Raw genomic sequence first — 16,980 nt, forward strand, 5'->3', positions numbered from 1 at the left:
GCTTAACTTCCCTTTTCAGACATTCTTATGGGGAAACCAATCAGTCCACAAGACTTATCAATACTGGGAGCCTACGTCTCCCTTATTTGGTTTCTTGTTTTTTTAAAGCTGCACACATCACCTTAAAGCAGTGATATTCAAACTTCTGTATGCACCCCACCTTGAGTAAAATTCGTGCCCTCATGCAATATTTGCTTATGTTTACTATTGAAAGCTGTCACTGTACTTCCTCTTTGAAGAACTTCGTTCCCACGCTTGCCTTCTTCCCTGTGTACCGAAACAGCCTCACAGTTTGAAGACCGTTGCCTTAAAGTGTAGTGTGTTTGGGATACTTTGTATCCTTTTAACTTTTTCTTTCATTTTTGGTTATCGTTGCAGTATATCCTGGATGGGCTGGTGTTAGCGTTTATTTCTCTACTGTGTTTTGAATGTTTTACTCGTGCACTTTTGCAGTTATTGCAAATGGTTACTAAGAGTGGCTAGCACTCTAAGGTGGCTGTGCCATGGGATTTTCACCTGTCCTTTGGCCATATTCTTTTGCCTTCTTCCTGGCCTCTCTGGTCTGGAATTGCCTTATACGGGAAGCCCTTTCCCAGATAAAGATGCTGCTTTCCTGGGCAAGGTGGCGGTTTCTGTGAAGGACTGTATGGGAGTTGGGACTGGCTGGTCCCAGTACACGTCCAGGTGCCGGAAAGTCTTTTGCTGGGCAGATGTTGTGACCGTTGGCTTTCCATGATTGGCTAGCCAATACCAGTATGAATGGTGCATATCCTTATCATTGGTGGGCCAGGGTGAGCTTCTAGTCCAAATCCTGGGTAAAAGGAGGACTCCTGCAGCTATTCCACAGATAATTTCAGCCAAGACCCCTGTGGGCTAGTACAGCTGCTGACTATTTGAGGGACGACCCTTGCAGCTGACAAGCATAAACTCAAGTGCAGTCCCGGTGAAGCCCTGTTCCTCTGCCTGATCTTCAGAAGACCCCCGTCAGTGCTTCGACTGGTATAGACATGCAGTCTTGGATCCTTCTTGAGGAGCTGTGCTTTGAGACAACCAGTGGACTGGCCAGATCTATCTGGGCAATCTGGCTGCAGACATCGCCTTTCCGAGTGCATCCATGGTACTTGGAGGATCTACAGCTTGTAGTACAAGACGCCTGCTGCTGCATTCTCAGCCTTCTAGTCCCAACGGAAGCCATGCAGGGTCTGCGCCTTTGTTCATCCATTGAAGATTTTCTTTGCTGCCTGATGGAGGTGACTACCATTGCAACCCCCAGCCTTTCTTATTCCTTGGAAGGGTCCCAAGGTCACCTTCTCTGCAGAACTCTTTGATTTCTTCTCAAGGGTGTTCAGCTGGACACTGCCTTGAACCGAGATTCGAGTACTGGGACCTACTGGAACTAAATCGTGCATCTGAAAGTGATGGCTGCATCCACATCCCCTGGACCTCCCTCGACTAGACGAAGCACAAAAGAACATATCCCATGACGGAATCTGGAACATCTACAGTTGTCTCTGGAGAAATTTTGAGGAAGTGGGGGTAAGTTGACCACAACCGTTTATTTCCCCCTATTCTGTATGGGTTATATGCGTGTAAAGTCATGTCCCTATCGCTCTTTCCTTACTTTGATCGGTGATTGTCTAGTAAAGGATGCCCCCTTCACCTACCATAGTGTAGAAGAATTTAGAGAGCTACTTATCTGAACTTTCCTTAACTTTTTGGAACTCTAAATTGCAGCCATTGGCATTGTCCAATCACATAATAAACTGGCCCGAACAATTATATTTTTTTGGACCAGTTGATTTTACGGCACTGGGCTGCACTTCATCTCATGGCTAGACTTAAGTAAAAGGGAATTGTTTTAGTGTTGCCCTACAGTGTTTCTACTGTGTTTTGTGTGTTTGACTACGTTAGGAAAGATTGCTGTTTACTGCACCTTTCCTTCTATTTTAATGGACCCCCAAATTTTTTGGTTTTATTTTTGATCCTGACCTGTACTTTTTTCAGTGCAGTGAAGCCTTAAGCTTCACTACACTGTGCTTTGCTCAACTGTTATGGGGAAATTGACATGTCCTTCGGGCTGTCAGTACTGGGAAACATTGTTTCCCTTAGTCTTGCGACTTCGTTACTACTTTTAGTAACTTGTTTTCACTAGTGGTAAATGTTTTCATTGTACAAAGCATCTTACAATGCAGTACAATCGTGTGCACTTCTTGTTTTGCCATAGACTAACACTCAAAGGATGTTTGGTTACTCTAGATGTGCTAAATGGACAAGCTGGTGGCAGCAGCAACTTTTTACAATTTCTTTTGGTGGTTTTCATTTTAGCCTTACCAAGTTTGGCTACTAACTGTGGCTAGTGTCCAAACATGGCAGTGTTGCATGGTTTTCGCATGTCCTGCCTTGTTCTTTAGCCTTTTTCCTGGCCTTTGAGGCCAGGAAAATCCTTATATGGACTTCCAGTGCCAGTGAAAGCAGAATATTTTGGCGGGCTATGCAGAGCTATGTTTGTTTGCTGGCAGGATGAGGGCTGGGACTGTCTGGTCCCAATCCACAAACTGGGTTCAGTGTGTCTGAGTGGTATGCATGAGTTTTCCCGCCTGTGGTCCCGATTGGACCACTGCTGGGGGGGGGGGGGGGGTGTGTGTGTGTGTGTGTGCGCGCGCGCTAATCCTGCTAGTGGGAGTTTCGACTCTTACCTGGCTTTTAGGATAAGAAGAAAGCCCCTGCACCCATTCTTCAGAGATCATGGAGTAACCTGAAGGAGCCAAGACTCATGTCCAGCTGCGAGACCTGTGAAGAGACCGGAGACCCGACTGAAGGAGGCCCGACGACCAACTTCTGCTGTCTTGGCGGAGTCCTCTCTTGCTCGTGATCATCGGCTGTCCTGCGAGGGAGCTGCGACCCTTGTAGTGGAGGGGAACATCCATTCCTGATTTCTGCTTGGTACCCTGCAAAGAGCCTTCGGAAGTGTCCTGGGACCGCCTGCTGATGTCACCATTCCGAGTTGCAACCTGGAACTTGGGTGATCCTCAGCTTGCCCTACGAGACTTACAATAGCGAAATTCCGGAGTCCTAGCTTCAAGGGGACCCGTGATAAGAGAGAGAATCTGACTGTGACAAGTGAGGCACTTTGCATCGTCGTGCTGTGGTGACCACAGTCCAAAACAGCTTACCTGACCCAATTCCAGTCCTGAGAGGGGTCATGTATTGAATTTTGCTGCATTCTTCATCTGAGAGTCCTTTCACCAGCAGAAGACACCAACCGGAGATCAGCTTGAACCTGCAACCCCAGTGAATCGAGGACTGCGACTGACGGCGGGAAAAGCAACCCCAGACCCTCTTCCATTGACCTGCCATGTCTAGGGAAGAATCGGCATACGGTTGTAAATTACAGTGGTTCTTAACTACCCCTAAACTTCCTTTAAAAGTTTGCCTAACATATACAAAGCTTAAAATATACATTGGTTTTACCATAGCTTGCTGGCGCAAGCATTCAGATGGTTGAGGACAGGTGCTTTAGTTAGAATACACTGTGCTCTAATTGGAACTGTTCACTGGATCCCAGGGACCCTACCTTCATTTTTTCCAGCTTCACGAACTTTGTTGGAACGTTCCTGAACTTTTGGGCATAGAGCCCCCAGGCATCTTGGGGAAGGCCCTTTGAAGTTAGGGTTGACTCTCTGTGGACCTTTGGTGCATAATCTAATCTGTACTTTCTTTTACAGGGGTTTGATTTTTTGATTTGTATATATGTAATCTATTATTAGTGTTCTGTGATATTTCTACCTGTTTGTAGACATTGCTCATTGGCCATAAATAAGTAACTATTTTTATACATACTGTCGAATTGTAATCTGGGATTCCCATTGTGTACTCATTGTGGACCCTTTACAAGCTCACCGCATCTTGAGACTTAGCCTAGACCCTCGTCACTGCTACCTTGAACTGGTTTGGCTACAGTTCCCCAGAGTTGTCCCAGGCACAATATAGGTTGGCCTTCTATACATCTGTCAACGAGGCCAGAGTATAGAAAATCAGTCCTAACAGACTACCTACCTGTATTGCACTGGTAATTAAGTATATTTTTATCATGTCACAATATTTGCTTGGACGTTTCATCGTTTTGCTTAGTATGTATTTTAAAGGCCCAATCCATGATTGTGTATTTTTGTTCTTGACTGTCCAACTAGAATTGTGTTCCTCTATGTGAACTCATTGTAACCCTAGACCATTCTCACACCGCTCCCGAGTCTACACCTTACTGCACTGCTATGTACTGTTACTGGGTTTGTCTACACTTCAGTGTCTCTTCTGTTCACCATAATATGTCGACCTCCTAAAATCCTCCCTCAGGGTTGATCTTTGCAATCCATTTTTAACGGGGAGGATCGAGCAATGTTTGCTGGGTGCTCCTTTTTCTTTGATTGAGTTGCATCCCATATTTAGCTTAATGGTGTTCTCACAGACGGCCTCAAAAACACACCCACTCTTAACAGTCGAACTTTTATTAAAAATCGTAATTAGGGTATCTGTAATAGCTGTCTGCTTTCATCTCCAGTGTGCTTATCCCTCCCTAGCAAAGGCATCCCTAAATCCCAAGGTTGTGAATAGAGATCAGTAACCCCTGCTTTCTGTGATCTGGCTATCTCTTATTCCTTCTGGAAATGTCTAGGTGGATACCAACCTAGTGTCTTCCCACAAGAAGAAAAGATCTCAAGAAGTGGTGCCATGCAGTCACCCAGTTCTCACTTGGTCTTTACCTCTTACACCCTTGTACTCACCGCTTTGATGTTCTCACCTTCATTTGTCTTCCTTATACTCCCCCCACCCCCCTCTACCCCCTATCTGAAGTCCTTCCGTCTACGGCTACTCTCCACCCTGCTACTCTCCTTTCGCCACTCTACTCCCCTTTCCACTTTAAAATACACCCGCCCCTCCTTCCAGAGTCACTTTCCTTTCAATCTCCCAATCACTTTTCTTGCTCAGCCTCACCTACGACCCTATACTTCCACTTAGTGTCACCATAACCAACGTACACACACACACACAAAGTACCACTTTCTTTCATCAACCAATCCCTTACACACGCTCTATAATGATCGTCCATGCTCTTGTGCACCGTCCTTCATCCGCCTGGCCTCTGTCCGAATTCTCCTCTCTTGACCTCACCCTAACCCACATTGCTTGGTTTCCTGTGTCCCCTTTTATGCCCTTTTTTCACTTGCCATTGGTCTTGGCGACCACCTTGTTTCCCAGGCCAGTCGCTAGCTTCTTTCGCCATCGTGCATGTGCAATGCTTTAAAAGCAATTCTTAATTTCTGCCAGTTTTGCAATGGCCCACTACAAACATGGTCAAGCTCAAAGTTCAGAAAGAGCCTCAAAACACACATCTTTAAATAGTGGATCCCAGCACAGTTATCCAGCCATGCTAGATTGGTACATATAGTCCGGTTTGTTATTTTCATATTTTATGTATGTGCCCTGATGCCTGCGTGCTTTCAGCGCTTTATAAGCACATAAAAAATAAATTAACAAAAAAAGTTCTTATGTATGTGCTCTGGAGCTTCCTGGTTGCCAATCAGCAGCGTGTACCATTCCTCTGCCTGCCACCGGTTCTCTCGCTTGTGGAGTGCACATTCTCTCCTCCGCCTCAAGGACCTCTGGGCTCTTAAACCACAGCTGGATTGTGGCTACCCGACGGCTGCAGCCAGGCGGGAGAGAGACTGAGGACCTGCCTAATCCCTCCCTCAGCTCTGGGAAACACACTGGTGCAGGCCTCCTGCCTCGGTTGAGAGGGGTCCCAACCCCTTCCTTGACAGGGTCAGGTCACTGGCTCTGTCGCAGTGTACACATGTTTATCTCGAGTTGCACCTTTTCTTGATTGTGCAACAGTTGCTGCACCATAAGAAGGTGGTGTATTTTCTGAAATGGCTCTCTTGTACACAGTTTTCATTGCCCGTGTATTCTCTGGGTTTGAAATGGATGGAAGTCTGGGTGGACAAGTCATTTTGGTATTTTATACTTTGTAGTAGTTTGTAAAGTGCCACACCTTTTTAAAGCATTCTTGCCTATCCATGACTGCTCGACAGTATTGTGAATCGGTAAAATCTCTTTAGACTAAAGAACACTTTCTATTTTTTGGGACTGTTTCTGCCACCAGGCTCCACACACTTTTTGTTTCTGTTATGGCCAGCTGAGTTAGCGATTTGGCTTTGTTTTTTCAACAGGAGTGTCTGGAATACTATTTTAATCTAAAGTACATTTTCATTTTTTTCCCTCAAACTCCTTCAATGAGCAGTATTTAAGTAGTGCAACTCAAAATAGCTCTTAATTTTGATCATGTGCAAATTTACCATTGCAGCAGCAGATTACACGTCCTGCACATGAAGAAAAAGACATTGACAAAATAGAAGAGGAGAAATTGGAAAAACCAGAGAGGAAAGAAGAGGAAAAGAGAGAGGAGGAAGAAAAGGATGACAAAGAAGAGTTTAAGTGAGTTCATGTTCTGCAGATAGATGGCATTTCGACTGTTGGGACTAGCAAACTACTTTCATCTTAATCTTAGTTCCAGATTTGAAATTTCTTTTCTATACTACTTGGTTTTAGTTGTTGACATCTTGATTTTCCCAATTCCCTTTTTATAAAAGGATAGGTTGAGTGATTTTTCACAGGGTCTCATGGCTGTCCCTGCAAATCGTGAAACATTTAATTCTAACAGCAAGAATAACTTAACGTGTAGACATTTCTTTCTTGTAACCAGGGAATGCACCAAAGAAAAGGAAAAGGAAAAGGAAAAGGAGAAGGTTGAAGTTGCTGTGGAAGAGTTGGAGGAGAAAGAGCAGGTTACGCCTAGAGGGCGGAAAACAGCAAACAGTCAAGGACGCCGGAAGGGCCGGATCACCCGTTCAATGGCGAATGAAGCAGCTGCAGCGAACGCTGCCTCCACTCCAAACCCCAGTACCACCCCTACCACGCTTGATGAACCGCCACCACCGACAATTCCACCCCCCCTACGAGAACCTTGTGAGTAATGACAGAACTATTTGTACTATTTCTAACATAATGGGTTTTGATCTATTGTGCTGACAATATCTGGAAAGAAGTACCAAAGTAAACAAGGCAGCATTGAAAAGGCTTACACATTTGTATCTATCCAGCCCTCGAATGTCGAAATTTATTACTTGTGTGAGATATTGAGTTAATATAACGCAGTTGTAAGTGCAGATTGTTCCCCATTGCTGGCAAGTAGCCAACAGGACCTTTGTGTCTGAAAAATCCTGGATGGTTTGTTCATTTCCTTTTGATGTCCTTTTTCTGCATTTACAGTTGTAAATGTGACAGGACTAGCTCAGTGTGGCCGGGTATTCCAGATACCTGCTGCTATTGGTTCAGTTAGGCTTGTAAAAATAATTTTACAAATAAATGTGGGTTCTTTGAATGGTTTCCCCTAATGCACTCCGTGCTCTTGGTGGGCATGTTTATATGAAGAGGGGGGTAGGGGGTTACTTTTGCTGTTCCCAAAAAACGTTGGTTTGTAACCCTCCACCTTGGTTAAGCATGTTTTTGGATGTTGTCCCAACAGTCAAAATGCCATAAATCTGCACAACACAGACTCACTTTAACTCTTCTTTGTTATCCTTTTCTTTCTCCTCTCGCTATTCCTCTTCTTTCCTCTCAGCCTTTCTTGCTTACCTCCACTCGGGGGTCCTTCACCAAGCTGTTGGTGCTGATGGGAACCAGTCTCAGGAAAGGGGCGGGGGGGGTGGGGTACATGTCTTTTCCTACCTGGACTATTGGTTAATCAGGGTATGATCTGCCAATAAAGCCCAGGATCATCTCAATCGTACCTGCAATCTGTTCCACAAGCTGGATATTTCCCTCATTTTAAAGAAGTCTCAGCTCACACCTTTGCAAACGCTCCAATTCATTGGTGCAGTCCTGGCTTCTCCAGTCTGCAAAGGCTTTCTCTCCCGAGGTGAGGGCTCTACAGATTTTGCAGATGGTCACCAAATTCCAGAGCGCCCAATACCTGTCTGCCCTAGCCTTCCTACGGTTCTTTGGCCTCATGGTATCCTGCATTTGTCTGGTGCCAGAAGCTTGACTGAGAATGAAATCGCTCCCAAGGGTCCTCAGATCTCAGTGGCCGCAGTTATATGGCTGTATAATGCTCTTGATTCAAGTCCTGAAGAGTGTCGCTGAGGGACCTCCTTTGATGGACTTGCATCGAGAACGTTATGGCGGGACAACTGTTATGGCAACCTTGGCCAGAGATCATCACGACAGACGCATCTCTGAAAGACTTGGGCACTCACCTGAATGAGCTGACTGTGAGCGGGTTGTGGAACCTGGCGGACACATACACCTGTTGGAGCTGAGGGTGATCAGACCGGCACTGATGGCCGTTTTGCCCTCCATAGAGGGGAAGACTGTCCTGATCATTGTTAGGAAAGATTTCTCTTTTAGGCAACTTTGCCTCCATATTCTATGGGCTCTGTGAGGGTTCACAGTAACAAGTTTTGTATTGAATACATTTTATTATTCAAATAAAGAGGGGTTGGGGAAATCCTACCTGCCCCTAACTCTGAGGGGTTTCCCTGAATCAACAAAACAAATGAACGTCTGTCAGGATGTTAAAAGCAAAGAGTTCTCTGTCCTCTGTCCATAATCCTAAACTGACCTCACACACTAAACTCAATATAGGGTGAAATGGGAATGCCTCTTGGCTGAGCCACCTGCAGCTTCCTTTCAAAGTTTCAAATCTCGAAGCTGAAGAAAAGAAAAATAAAGTTCACCAAAAAAGGGTCCTTACCTTGCCCTACGGTTCTTTTGGTTATTCACAATGTCACTTTCTGATATTTCTGCAATCCCAACGAGGATGACCTTACCTTGAGTTTTCCCACATTCCACAACTGTTTTTCTCTGGACCCCAGATGCCCTTTTCAGAAAGGGGTATGGTTCTTCCCTTTTGGTCCATAATTCAAAAAGGGGGTTTCTTCCCTTGTTTTCTCTGCTGTTTCTGGGGAACTCTGCCCTGTTTCTCAAATCCCTAGTTTACTCTCTTACCAGGGTTTTATTTTGCTACTTGGGCGTGGGTCCCAGACATGCTGTATGCCGGTTTACTCTCCCGCCAGGGCTTTTTGAGTCTTCTCAATATTTGAGTGCAAATCCCAAGGTCAAACTGTTCATTAGCGTTCTCTCGTTTCTGTATCCAGGTAATTATATTTTTCATATGTCGTGGCACCGACCCTGCTCAAATTGTGTCAAATGTCCTAGCTCCCTTGTATGGGTTTTGCTCTTTACGAACTGCACACAGCATTTGCCCTGAAGCGCCCAGGTATCCAAATCTCCTTCTCTGGGCTTACCAGTCTTCTCTGGCAGCTTCAGGGTCCCTCCTGTCTCGGTTTCCTCTGCTGTCCGTCTAATGCCTGGGGGCGTGTTTTGTCGGCTTTCTCGGTTCCCGCATGGCCTTCTCCTTTGCTCGCCAGCTCCTGCTGCTTGGGTGTCATGACCCTTAACCCTGGCCCTCACTGGCAAGTCAGCCTTTTAGTTAGGGCCAGGTCAAAGGCCTTAAAACCTTATCCAAGACTCTTTTGGAGTCAGTCCTGGCACCTTTGGCGCCAGGCTCATAACCATCATGAAGACCAACATTTGAATGGGACTATTTACTTGGGACTATTTAACTAGGGGGTGCGGGGGGGATTCAGCCAACATGGAGGCACAACCATAGCTCAGTTAAAAAGAACTGAGCTATGCGGTTTAGTCTTTTGGGTGTGGCAGGCCTATTTTACCTGGACTACCTTACCTGAGACTATTTAAACCACACCCAAACAGCAGAACACGCTTCATGTTATTCTGCTGTGGGCAGCATAATGCTCACCGTGTCCAGTTCTTAGAGGCCAGCTTACCTGAAACCAAGGCCCTGCAGAGAGAGAAAGAACACTTTGGAACTGAAGTCGGCGATGGATTGAAGACAGGATACTATTCCAGGTAAGTTTCACTCACCTGAAGGTGCGAACTCCATCATCCTGCACCGCATGCATCCTGGAATACAATAACCTGGAAAGAGGAGGAAGAAAGACAGCATTAATAAGGGTTTACTCATGTTTCCTCCCGAACAAAGAAAGCCACACAATTCTTACCTCGGTAGTCATCTCTTGGTCAGCCCTACTGCTGTTACTTGATCTCTCAGCTGCATTCGACCTGGATGATCACAAGGTCCTTTTAGGCACCTTGAAACAGCAGCCCATTTCTCTGTAGGGGCTATCAAGTGGACAGAATCATTTCTGAGTGAGAGAACTAGTAGAGTATTTTCACCTTCTGCAGCCGCGGATCCCACACCTATCTTATTCGGGGTCCCTCAGGGTTCCTGCGTGTCCCCCACCCTTTACAACATATTCACCAAGCCACTGTTCGACGATCTGGACCTTCTGGGTGTCACCTATACTAACTATGCAGATGAAACTCAGGTTCTCCTCCCTCTTTCTGGGGATCATGGGAAGGACCTGGAACTGGTGAATAGAATCTATCTCATCATTCAAGACAGAGTTGATAATCCTAGGCTCCCCTTCCAATATTGCCAAACTAGGCCATGAATATGCAGCCTTTTGCATTGACGGTAACAACACTACTGTCTCCAAAGAGGTAAAAACACTGGGTTTTTACCTAGATGGTACGATGTCCTTCAACAAACAAATAAACTCCTTAGCCTCTACCACAGCTTACACATGTAAGTTGATTCGAGCAGGTAGGCCCTTCCTTTCTAATGACAACTGCCTTATATTGGCCAGAGCTCTAATCCTATCAAGACTAGACTACTGTAACGTCCTATATAGTAGTGCCAATAAATCTATTATCCAAAAACTTCAAATACTGCAGAATAATGCCATTAGAGCTGCACTAGGCATCAATAAGAGCGCACATCTCTGCTACTAGACAACATCATAAATGGTTATCCACCCATAACAAAATACAGCTAAAAATCGCCTCCCTAACACACAAAGCACTACACAATGTCGCACCAACTTACCTAACCGACCGAACAACCAGAAGAACTTCCAGCAGACCTTCTAGAACTGTCAACTCCAATTGCCTGGTAGTACCCAGATTTAAATCCTCTAAGATTGGCGGCAATAGCTTCCCTGTGAAGGCCGCTAACCTTTGGAATTCCTTGCCCCATCAGTTAAGAGTTGACCTGCCCTACTCCTTCAGAAAGAACCTCATCTTGCACCTCAATCTGACGGATAATTAGAGGCAAGTCAGTACGACCCGCTGTGTGATTGTAAACTTGTATATACATGTACACCATGATGTAAATAATTCTGCTTTGCTAAATAACTTGACGTATATTCTGTATTTGGATTAAATGCTTGTGTAATGTATATTTTGCAACCTTGTAAGCTTTGCATATCCTTGCTGCACCCTGCTACTCCTGGGTCTAGTGCGCCTTATAAATGTAATAAACAAACAGTTTCATTGCTGTAACATCACGGCGCTCGGCGAGGAACATCGCGACCTGCAAGGAGAGAAAAGACACAGGTTAGCAATATAAAAGGTGAAACAGCGCCGCGCATCGCTCACCGGACAGCATTGCGCACACCGAGCTTTCGCCTACCGGCCCATGCTCATCTTCAAACTGCATGACAACGCCAAAATACCTTTCCATACCTAAAAGGAAAGAAGCAAGACATTATTCGAACAAAGAGGAACATGAGAACTGCATATAAAGACTGTAAAGCAGCAAACCTACGGAGTTGCAGCAGGCCTGGATTCCAACAGGGGGCTTGCACCAGTGAAGTAACTTGGTCGCTGCTCGCCCCCCACATCTAAGCGCCCCTGTCACGAGGAGCAGGGCGGAGAATCCACCTTTTACAATATTAAGGTGAGGAGAAGGCCCATGGGAGAGAAAGGAGTTGAGGCCAAGGGAGGTGGGAAAACATAAAGACAATCTGGTATTGAATCCAGCTCTCCTATATTGCAGACCCATCTTTAACCAGAGGCCTTACCAAGGGACCGGGAGAGGGTTCGAGAGTGCAAATCATCCAACCAGGGCTGGGTGGCGTTCCTGTGGAGACCAGGTGAGCGTAACATCGGGATGGCAACGCATGGAGCTCTCTTCCGCCTGACTTCCTTGGATGTCGTCCTCGCCAGCTTCTTCACTCGGTCTTGCTTTCCTCCTGTGTCCCAATCAGTGTCTGGAGGGCTAACTCTCCAGTCTTGTTCAGGTGTTCCCTATTTGAATGGCCTGGCACCTGTTAAGATTTTTCAATCACTAGAACGCATAGTTGACTTGCTGCTTCTAGTGATCTCCATAACTCTTCCTTGTCTGTGTTATAAAAGAGGGGGTGGGGCATACGTAAGTCCCATTTCTTGTTGCCTTAGTTTTATTAAAGGGAGGTGAATGTAGGCAAGTCATAGCACTTACTGCCTTAGTATTAATGGAAGGGGATATATGTATGTCCCAGCACTTGTTAACATCCTCCAACTAACAGAACGTGATGTGGGCTTGCTGCTTCTAGTGATCTTTATTCATCCTTCTCTTTCTCGTCTCAGCATTAGAGGGGAAGGTATGCATATAAGGTTGGTGCCCAGTAAACAGAGATTCTTTATCCACACTACAATATGCCATACAAGAATGGGGAAAAGACACATGGTGGTTTTCAAGAAAATCAGGTAATGAATGATTCTGGTCTAATGTCCTTAAACTGCCTCCCTGGAGTTTTTGGTGTCCCCCACTTGGTCATCCCGCAGATAGTGCAGACCCCAGGGTCAGAGTTGGGTAGCTTCTGCCTTTCCCTTAAGTGAAGAAGTGATGATATCGCTAGATTCCTCAAAGCCCTCGCAGGACAAGGCTGCAGTGTTGAACGGCTCCGGTTCGCAGGAGACGCTGCCCGATGACACGTAGCACGTTTGCTATGTCCACGCTTCCGAGTCTATAAAATCCCATGTCTGGTCCCTCTGCGGCAAAGCCCTCGCAGGACAAGGCCATGGTGTTGAACAACAAAGGCATTTGATGGCGAAGGGGGTTTGCGGCGCAGACAGTGAATGCAGACAACTCACCCTCCTGTCTGTGGCATCCACCGCTCGCGTGGTCCCTCGCAATCCTTGATCGTGTAGCTCCACGCCCCCTTCATCTGTGGCTTCGCCTGCGCAGCCTTCGCCCACGTGGTCCTCTCGCAATCATTGATCACGTGTGCTTCTTGCCCCTTCTTTTCTCAGCTCGCTAACACCCACGCACCCCTGCGCTTCCTTGCTCTGCTGCAGGCACCCCCACCCTCGCTTTTCGAATGGATTGTGTCCTCCCAAGTATTCCTCATCTTAGATATATATCCTTACCTTCAGTTTCGCCTCGGAAAATGTTTCCTCTCTCCAGCAGAGGGCGCTCCACTCGAGGCGATGACGCCAATGTCCCTCGGCGGCCTCTGTCGAGCACCGACGTCATCAATTGTATAAAGGCCTCAAGCGCGCCCGTTGGCTTCAGTTCCATTTTTCCGTTAGCTTCTCTTCGGATCGATATAAAACGGCGCTTCAGTTATAGCGAATTATGTCGTCTTCATCGAACCCGTCCACTCCGAAAACAGGTTTTAAGAAATGCCAAAGGTGTGGAAGAAAAATCTCGCTGACCGACCCTCATCGTAACTGCCTCTGGTGCCTCGGTTCTGAACATCGAATCGCTGACTGCAGTTCTCGTCAGTCAATGACCCATAAAACCTTGAAAGTAAGACTAGGTAAACTGGCGGTGGGGGGGGGGGGAATCCTCGAAGTTTTCTTCCAGAGGGAAGACATACTTGACTGAGTCTTCGGTGAAACGCCATTAAAAAATCAAGATCGAGGAGTAGATGGAGGAAGTCCTCTTCTTTTTAGTCCAAAAAAGCGAAGAAAAGATGACGACGATCTCCCTCTTCATCGGAGGAAGTTATTACATGTCCAACAAAGCATGACTCCCCTAAAAAGTGGGAAGCATTTAGAGCAACGATGATGAAAAATTTTGAGAGTGCGGCCCAGACCCCCTCAAAAATGTCTGTGGAAGAATATGCCTCTACGCACCAAAAAAGTGACAGGGGAAAATTGTCGAGGGTGTCTTCTAGGGATTCTTCCCAAACACCTAAAAAGAAAAGCCTTCCAGTGCATAAACAGGAGGCAGACCTTAAGAAAAAGACTTTAGACATCGATACGTCATTAAGAACCTCGACGAAAACATCTTTGAAGCCTCCATCGAAGGCTGTCTAGTATAAGGGGTCGACGACCCAGCCGAAAAAAGTTACGTCGAGTACTCTTATCGACGACCTCGAAGACTCCTTCGACGGCGTTGATTGTCTCGAAGATACCTTCAACGACATTCGTAGTGCCTTCGAAAACATCAAAGAATGCCTCAACAACATCGAAGGTAACAGCCACAACTTCGATGCTTCTGTCGACGTCGACACCAATTACAGGGGTGAAACCTATTCCTGAGAAAGTATTTCACCCAGAAAGCAGGCATGATTTTTTCCAAACTATGTCATCCATATATGGAGAAATGTCTTCAGGAAATGAGAAGGATGAAGAAGATGAACCTTAAGTTTCATCAGCAGGGGTACAATATGGTGCAAGGGAAGTCCCTGAGGAATTAATAGATCCTCAGTCAAAAATGCAAGACCTGTATGAATGTTTACAATCTGCAAGTGGACTAGATACGTCCCCTGAATAAGAGTTTGAAAAACCAGATCCAGCAGAACATGCTGATTTGGGTTATAGAAAACTTGACCAAAGTAACAGAATTTATGGGATGGGTGGGAACTCGCCTGTGTACCAGGATGATGATATGACAGATCTTTTGTCAGGAGGTCCTCAACCAGATCCCATACTTACCTTTCATATTGCCTTGCAAAGGAGAGGAAATGCTGCTTGGGAAAAACTTGAATCCATTCCAGCAGTGAATAAAAAATATGTGGCAAAATACAGACCTTGTAACTCTGATCCAGAGTACTTGAGTAAGCATCCATCTCCTGAGAGCCTGGTAGTGCAGGCAGCCACATCAACAAAAAATGCTGCATACCCTACAATTCCCCCTGATAGGGATGACAAAAAGATCGATGCATGGTCGAAAAAGGTTTTTACATCGGGGAGCATGGCTCTAAAATCCACGAATGTATCTTGCACTCTGGTGAGATTCGCTTCTACTCTGTGGGACTGCATGTCAGCAGCAGCTCAACACATCCTGGAAGGAGAGGAACGTGATGGTTGCCTGTCCATAATAAAGCATGGCAAGGAGGCTTCGGGGGAATGCCTTCAAGCAGGTTTGGACACAGCTGACAGTATCAGCAGGTCCATGGCATCTAGCGCAGTGCTACGCAGATTTGCGTGGCTAAGGAAGTCAAGTTTCGCACCAGATGTTCAATCTAGACTTCTTAATATGCCATTTGACGGCTCGAGGTTGTTTGGCAGCAAGGCAGATGAAAGTTTGGAGAAGCTGCAGACCTCCAAGGCAGCAGCAAAGTCACTCAGTGCGGCTATAAGACAACCTCAGCAACGCCCCCACACAGGCTCATCTTCCTGGAGGGGTCGTCCCTTTAGTTTTTACTCCTCATTTGGGAGAGGAAGGGGACAGGCCAGTCAAAGAGGGCAAAAGAAATTTCCTCGGGCCGAGGAAGAGGTGCTAGATCTGCCCCAGCAGCGACATCTGTCCCTTCAGCCGCTGCTGGAGCTGCCGCAAAACCACTCTGAGGTTTCGAATCACAAGACCCCAGTGGGAGGCAGGATCTCGCAGCATCTGAAAGAATGGCGGGGCATTACTTCAGATGCTTGGGCGCTGGAAACAGTATCTCAAGGTTACTGCCTTCCCTTTCTAAAGAAACCTCAATCACCCACCGGAATACAACTCTACCAAAAATCCAGACCCGCTCCTGTTGCAGGAAGTTTTAAACCTGCTACAGAAAGGTGCAATAGAACATGTACCTGTAGCGGAGAGGAACAAGGGTTGGTATTCCCCATATTTCCTCATTCCAAAGAAGGACGGAGGACTGAGACCCGTCTTGGACTTGAGAAACTTGAACAAGTTCCTCAGGATACAACAAGTTCAAGATGGTCATTCTTTCTCGGATCCTTCAGACTCTTCAAATTCAAGACTGGTTGGTATCATTGGACCTTCAGGATGCTTACTTTCATGTGCCACTCCATCTCAAGCACAGAAAGTACCTGAGGTTCACAATTGGCAATTCTCACTATCCGTTTCGAGTTCTGCCATTCGGGTTGACCTCCGCCCCAAGAGTTTTCACTGAGTTGATGGCGGTAGTGGCAGCGAGTCTCAGAAGCATTCATGTCTACCCCTATTTGGACGACTGGATGATCAGGGCACGTTCACCAGAACAAGCCCGGGACCATCTATCCAAGACTTGCCACTTCCTTCACAAACTAGGGTTTTCTCTGAATTTAAAAAAGTCAAACATGATACCATCACAGAAGCTCCAGTTTATAGGAGCAGTCTTGGATACTTGTTCGGGCAAAGCCTCGCCTCCCGAAGAGAGAGCTCACCACATTCTGCAGATGGTAACAACATTCCTGAATGCCCAGTATCTACCAGCCTTCGACTTTCTCAGGTTGCTCAGTCTGATGGCATCCTGCTTTTTTCTGGTGCCAGAGGCCAGATTGAGATCTCTTCAATGGGCTCTCAGGACTCAATGGTACCAATTCTCAGGGGAAATGTCAGATCTTTTACAAGTTCCAACCAGAGTGGCACATGATCTACAATGGGGGACTTGTAGACAGCTCATCCTCAGAGGGGAATCTTTTTGGCAACCATGGCCGGAGATAACAGTAGTGACGGACACCTTCCTTACGGGATCGGGGGCTCACACCAACGAGTTGACGATCAGCGGTCGTTGGTCTCCATCGAAGTCCAAAATACATATCAACCTATTGGAGCTGAGGGCAATCAGACTAGCACTGAAGGCCTTCCTGCCAGCTGTACGGGGAAAGAATGTCCTGATAATGACGGACAACACA

The 16,980-nt window shown here is 46.3% G+C and overlaps 1 protein-coding gene across 7 annotated transcripts in view; it reads left to right on the plus strand.

The window, feature by feature from the left end:
* NCOR1 (nuclear receptor corepressor 1) overlaps positions 1–16,980 on the plus strand; it is a 2,268,409-nt gene that overhangs the window by 640,948 nt on the left and 1,610,481 nt on the right. For 6 of the 7 annotated variants that reach the window (XM_069615218.1, XM_069615220.1, XM_069615222.1 and 3 more), the window contains 2 exons: positions 6,362–6,492; positions 6,761–7,023. In XM_069615218.1, coding sequence (XP_069471319.1) covers positions 6,362–6,492; positions 6,761–7,023 — 394 coding nt within the window. The remainder of the gene's footprint in view (positions 1–6,361; positions 6,493–6,760; positions 7,024–16,980) is intronic. The other variant, XM_069615219.1, reaches the window with a different exon arrangement.

Source organism: Ambystoma mexicanum, chromosome 9 (assembly GCF_040938575.1).
Source record: "Ambystoma mexicanum isolate Mex_15411 chromosome 9, UKY_AmexF1_1, whole genome shotgun sequence".
Lineage (NCBI taxonomy): Eukaryota > Metazoa > Chordata > Amphibia > Caudata > Ambystomatidae > Ambystoma > Ambystoma mexicanum.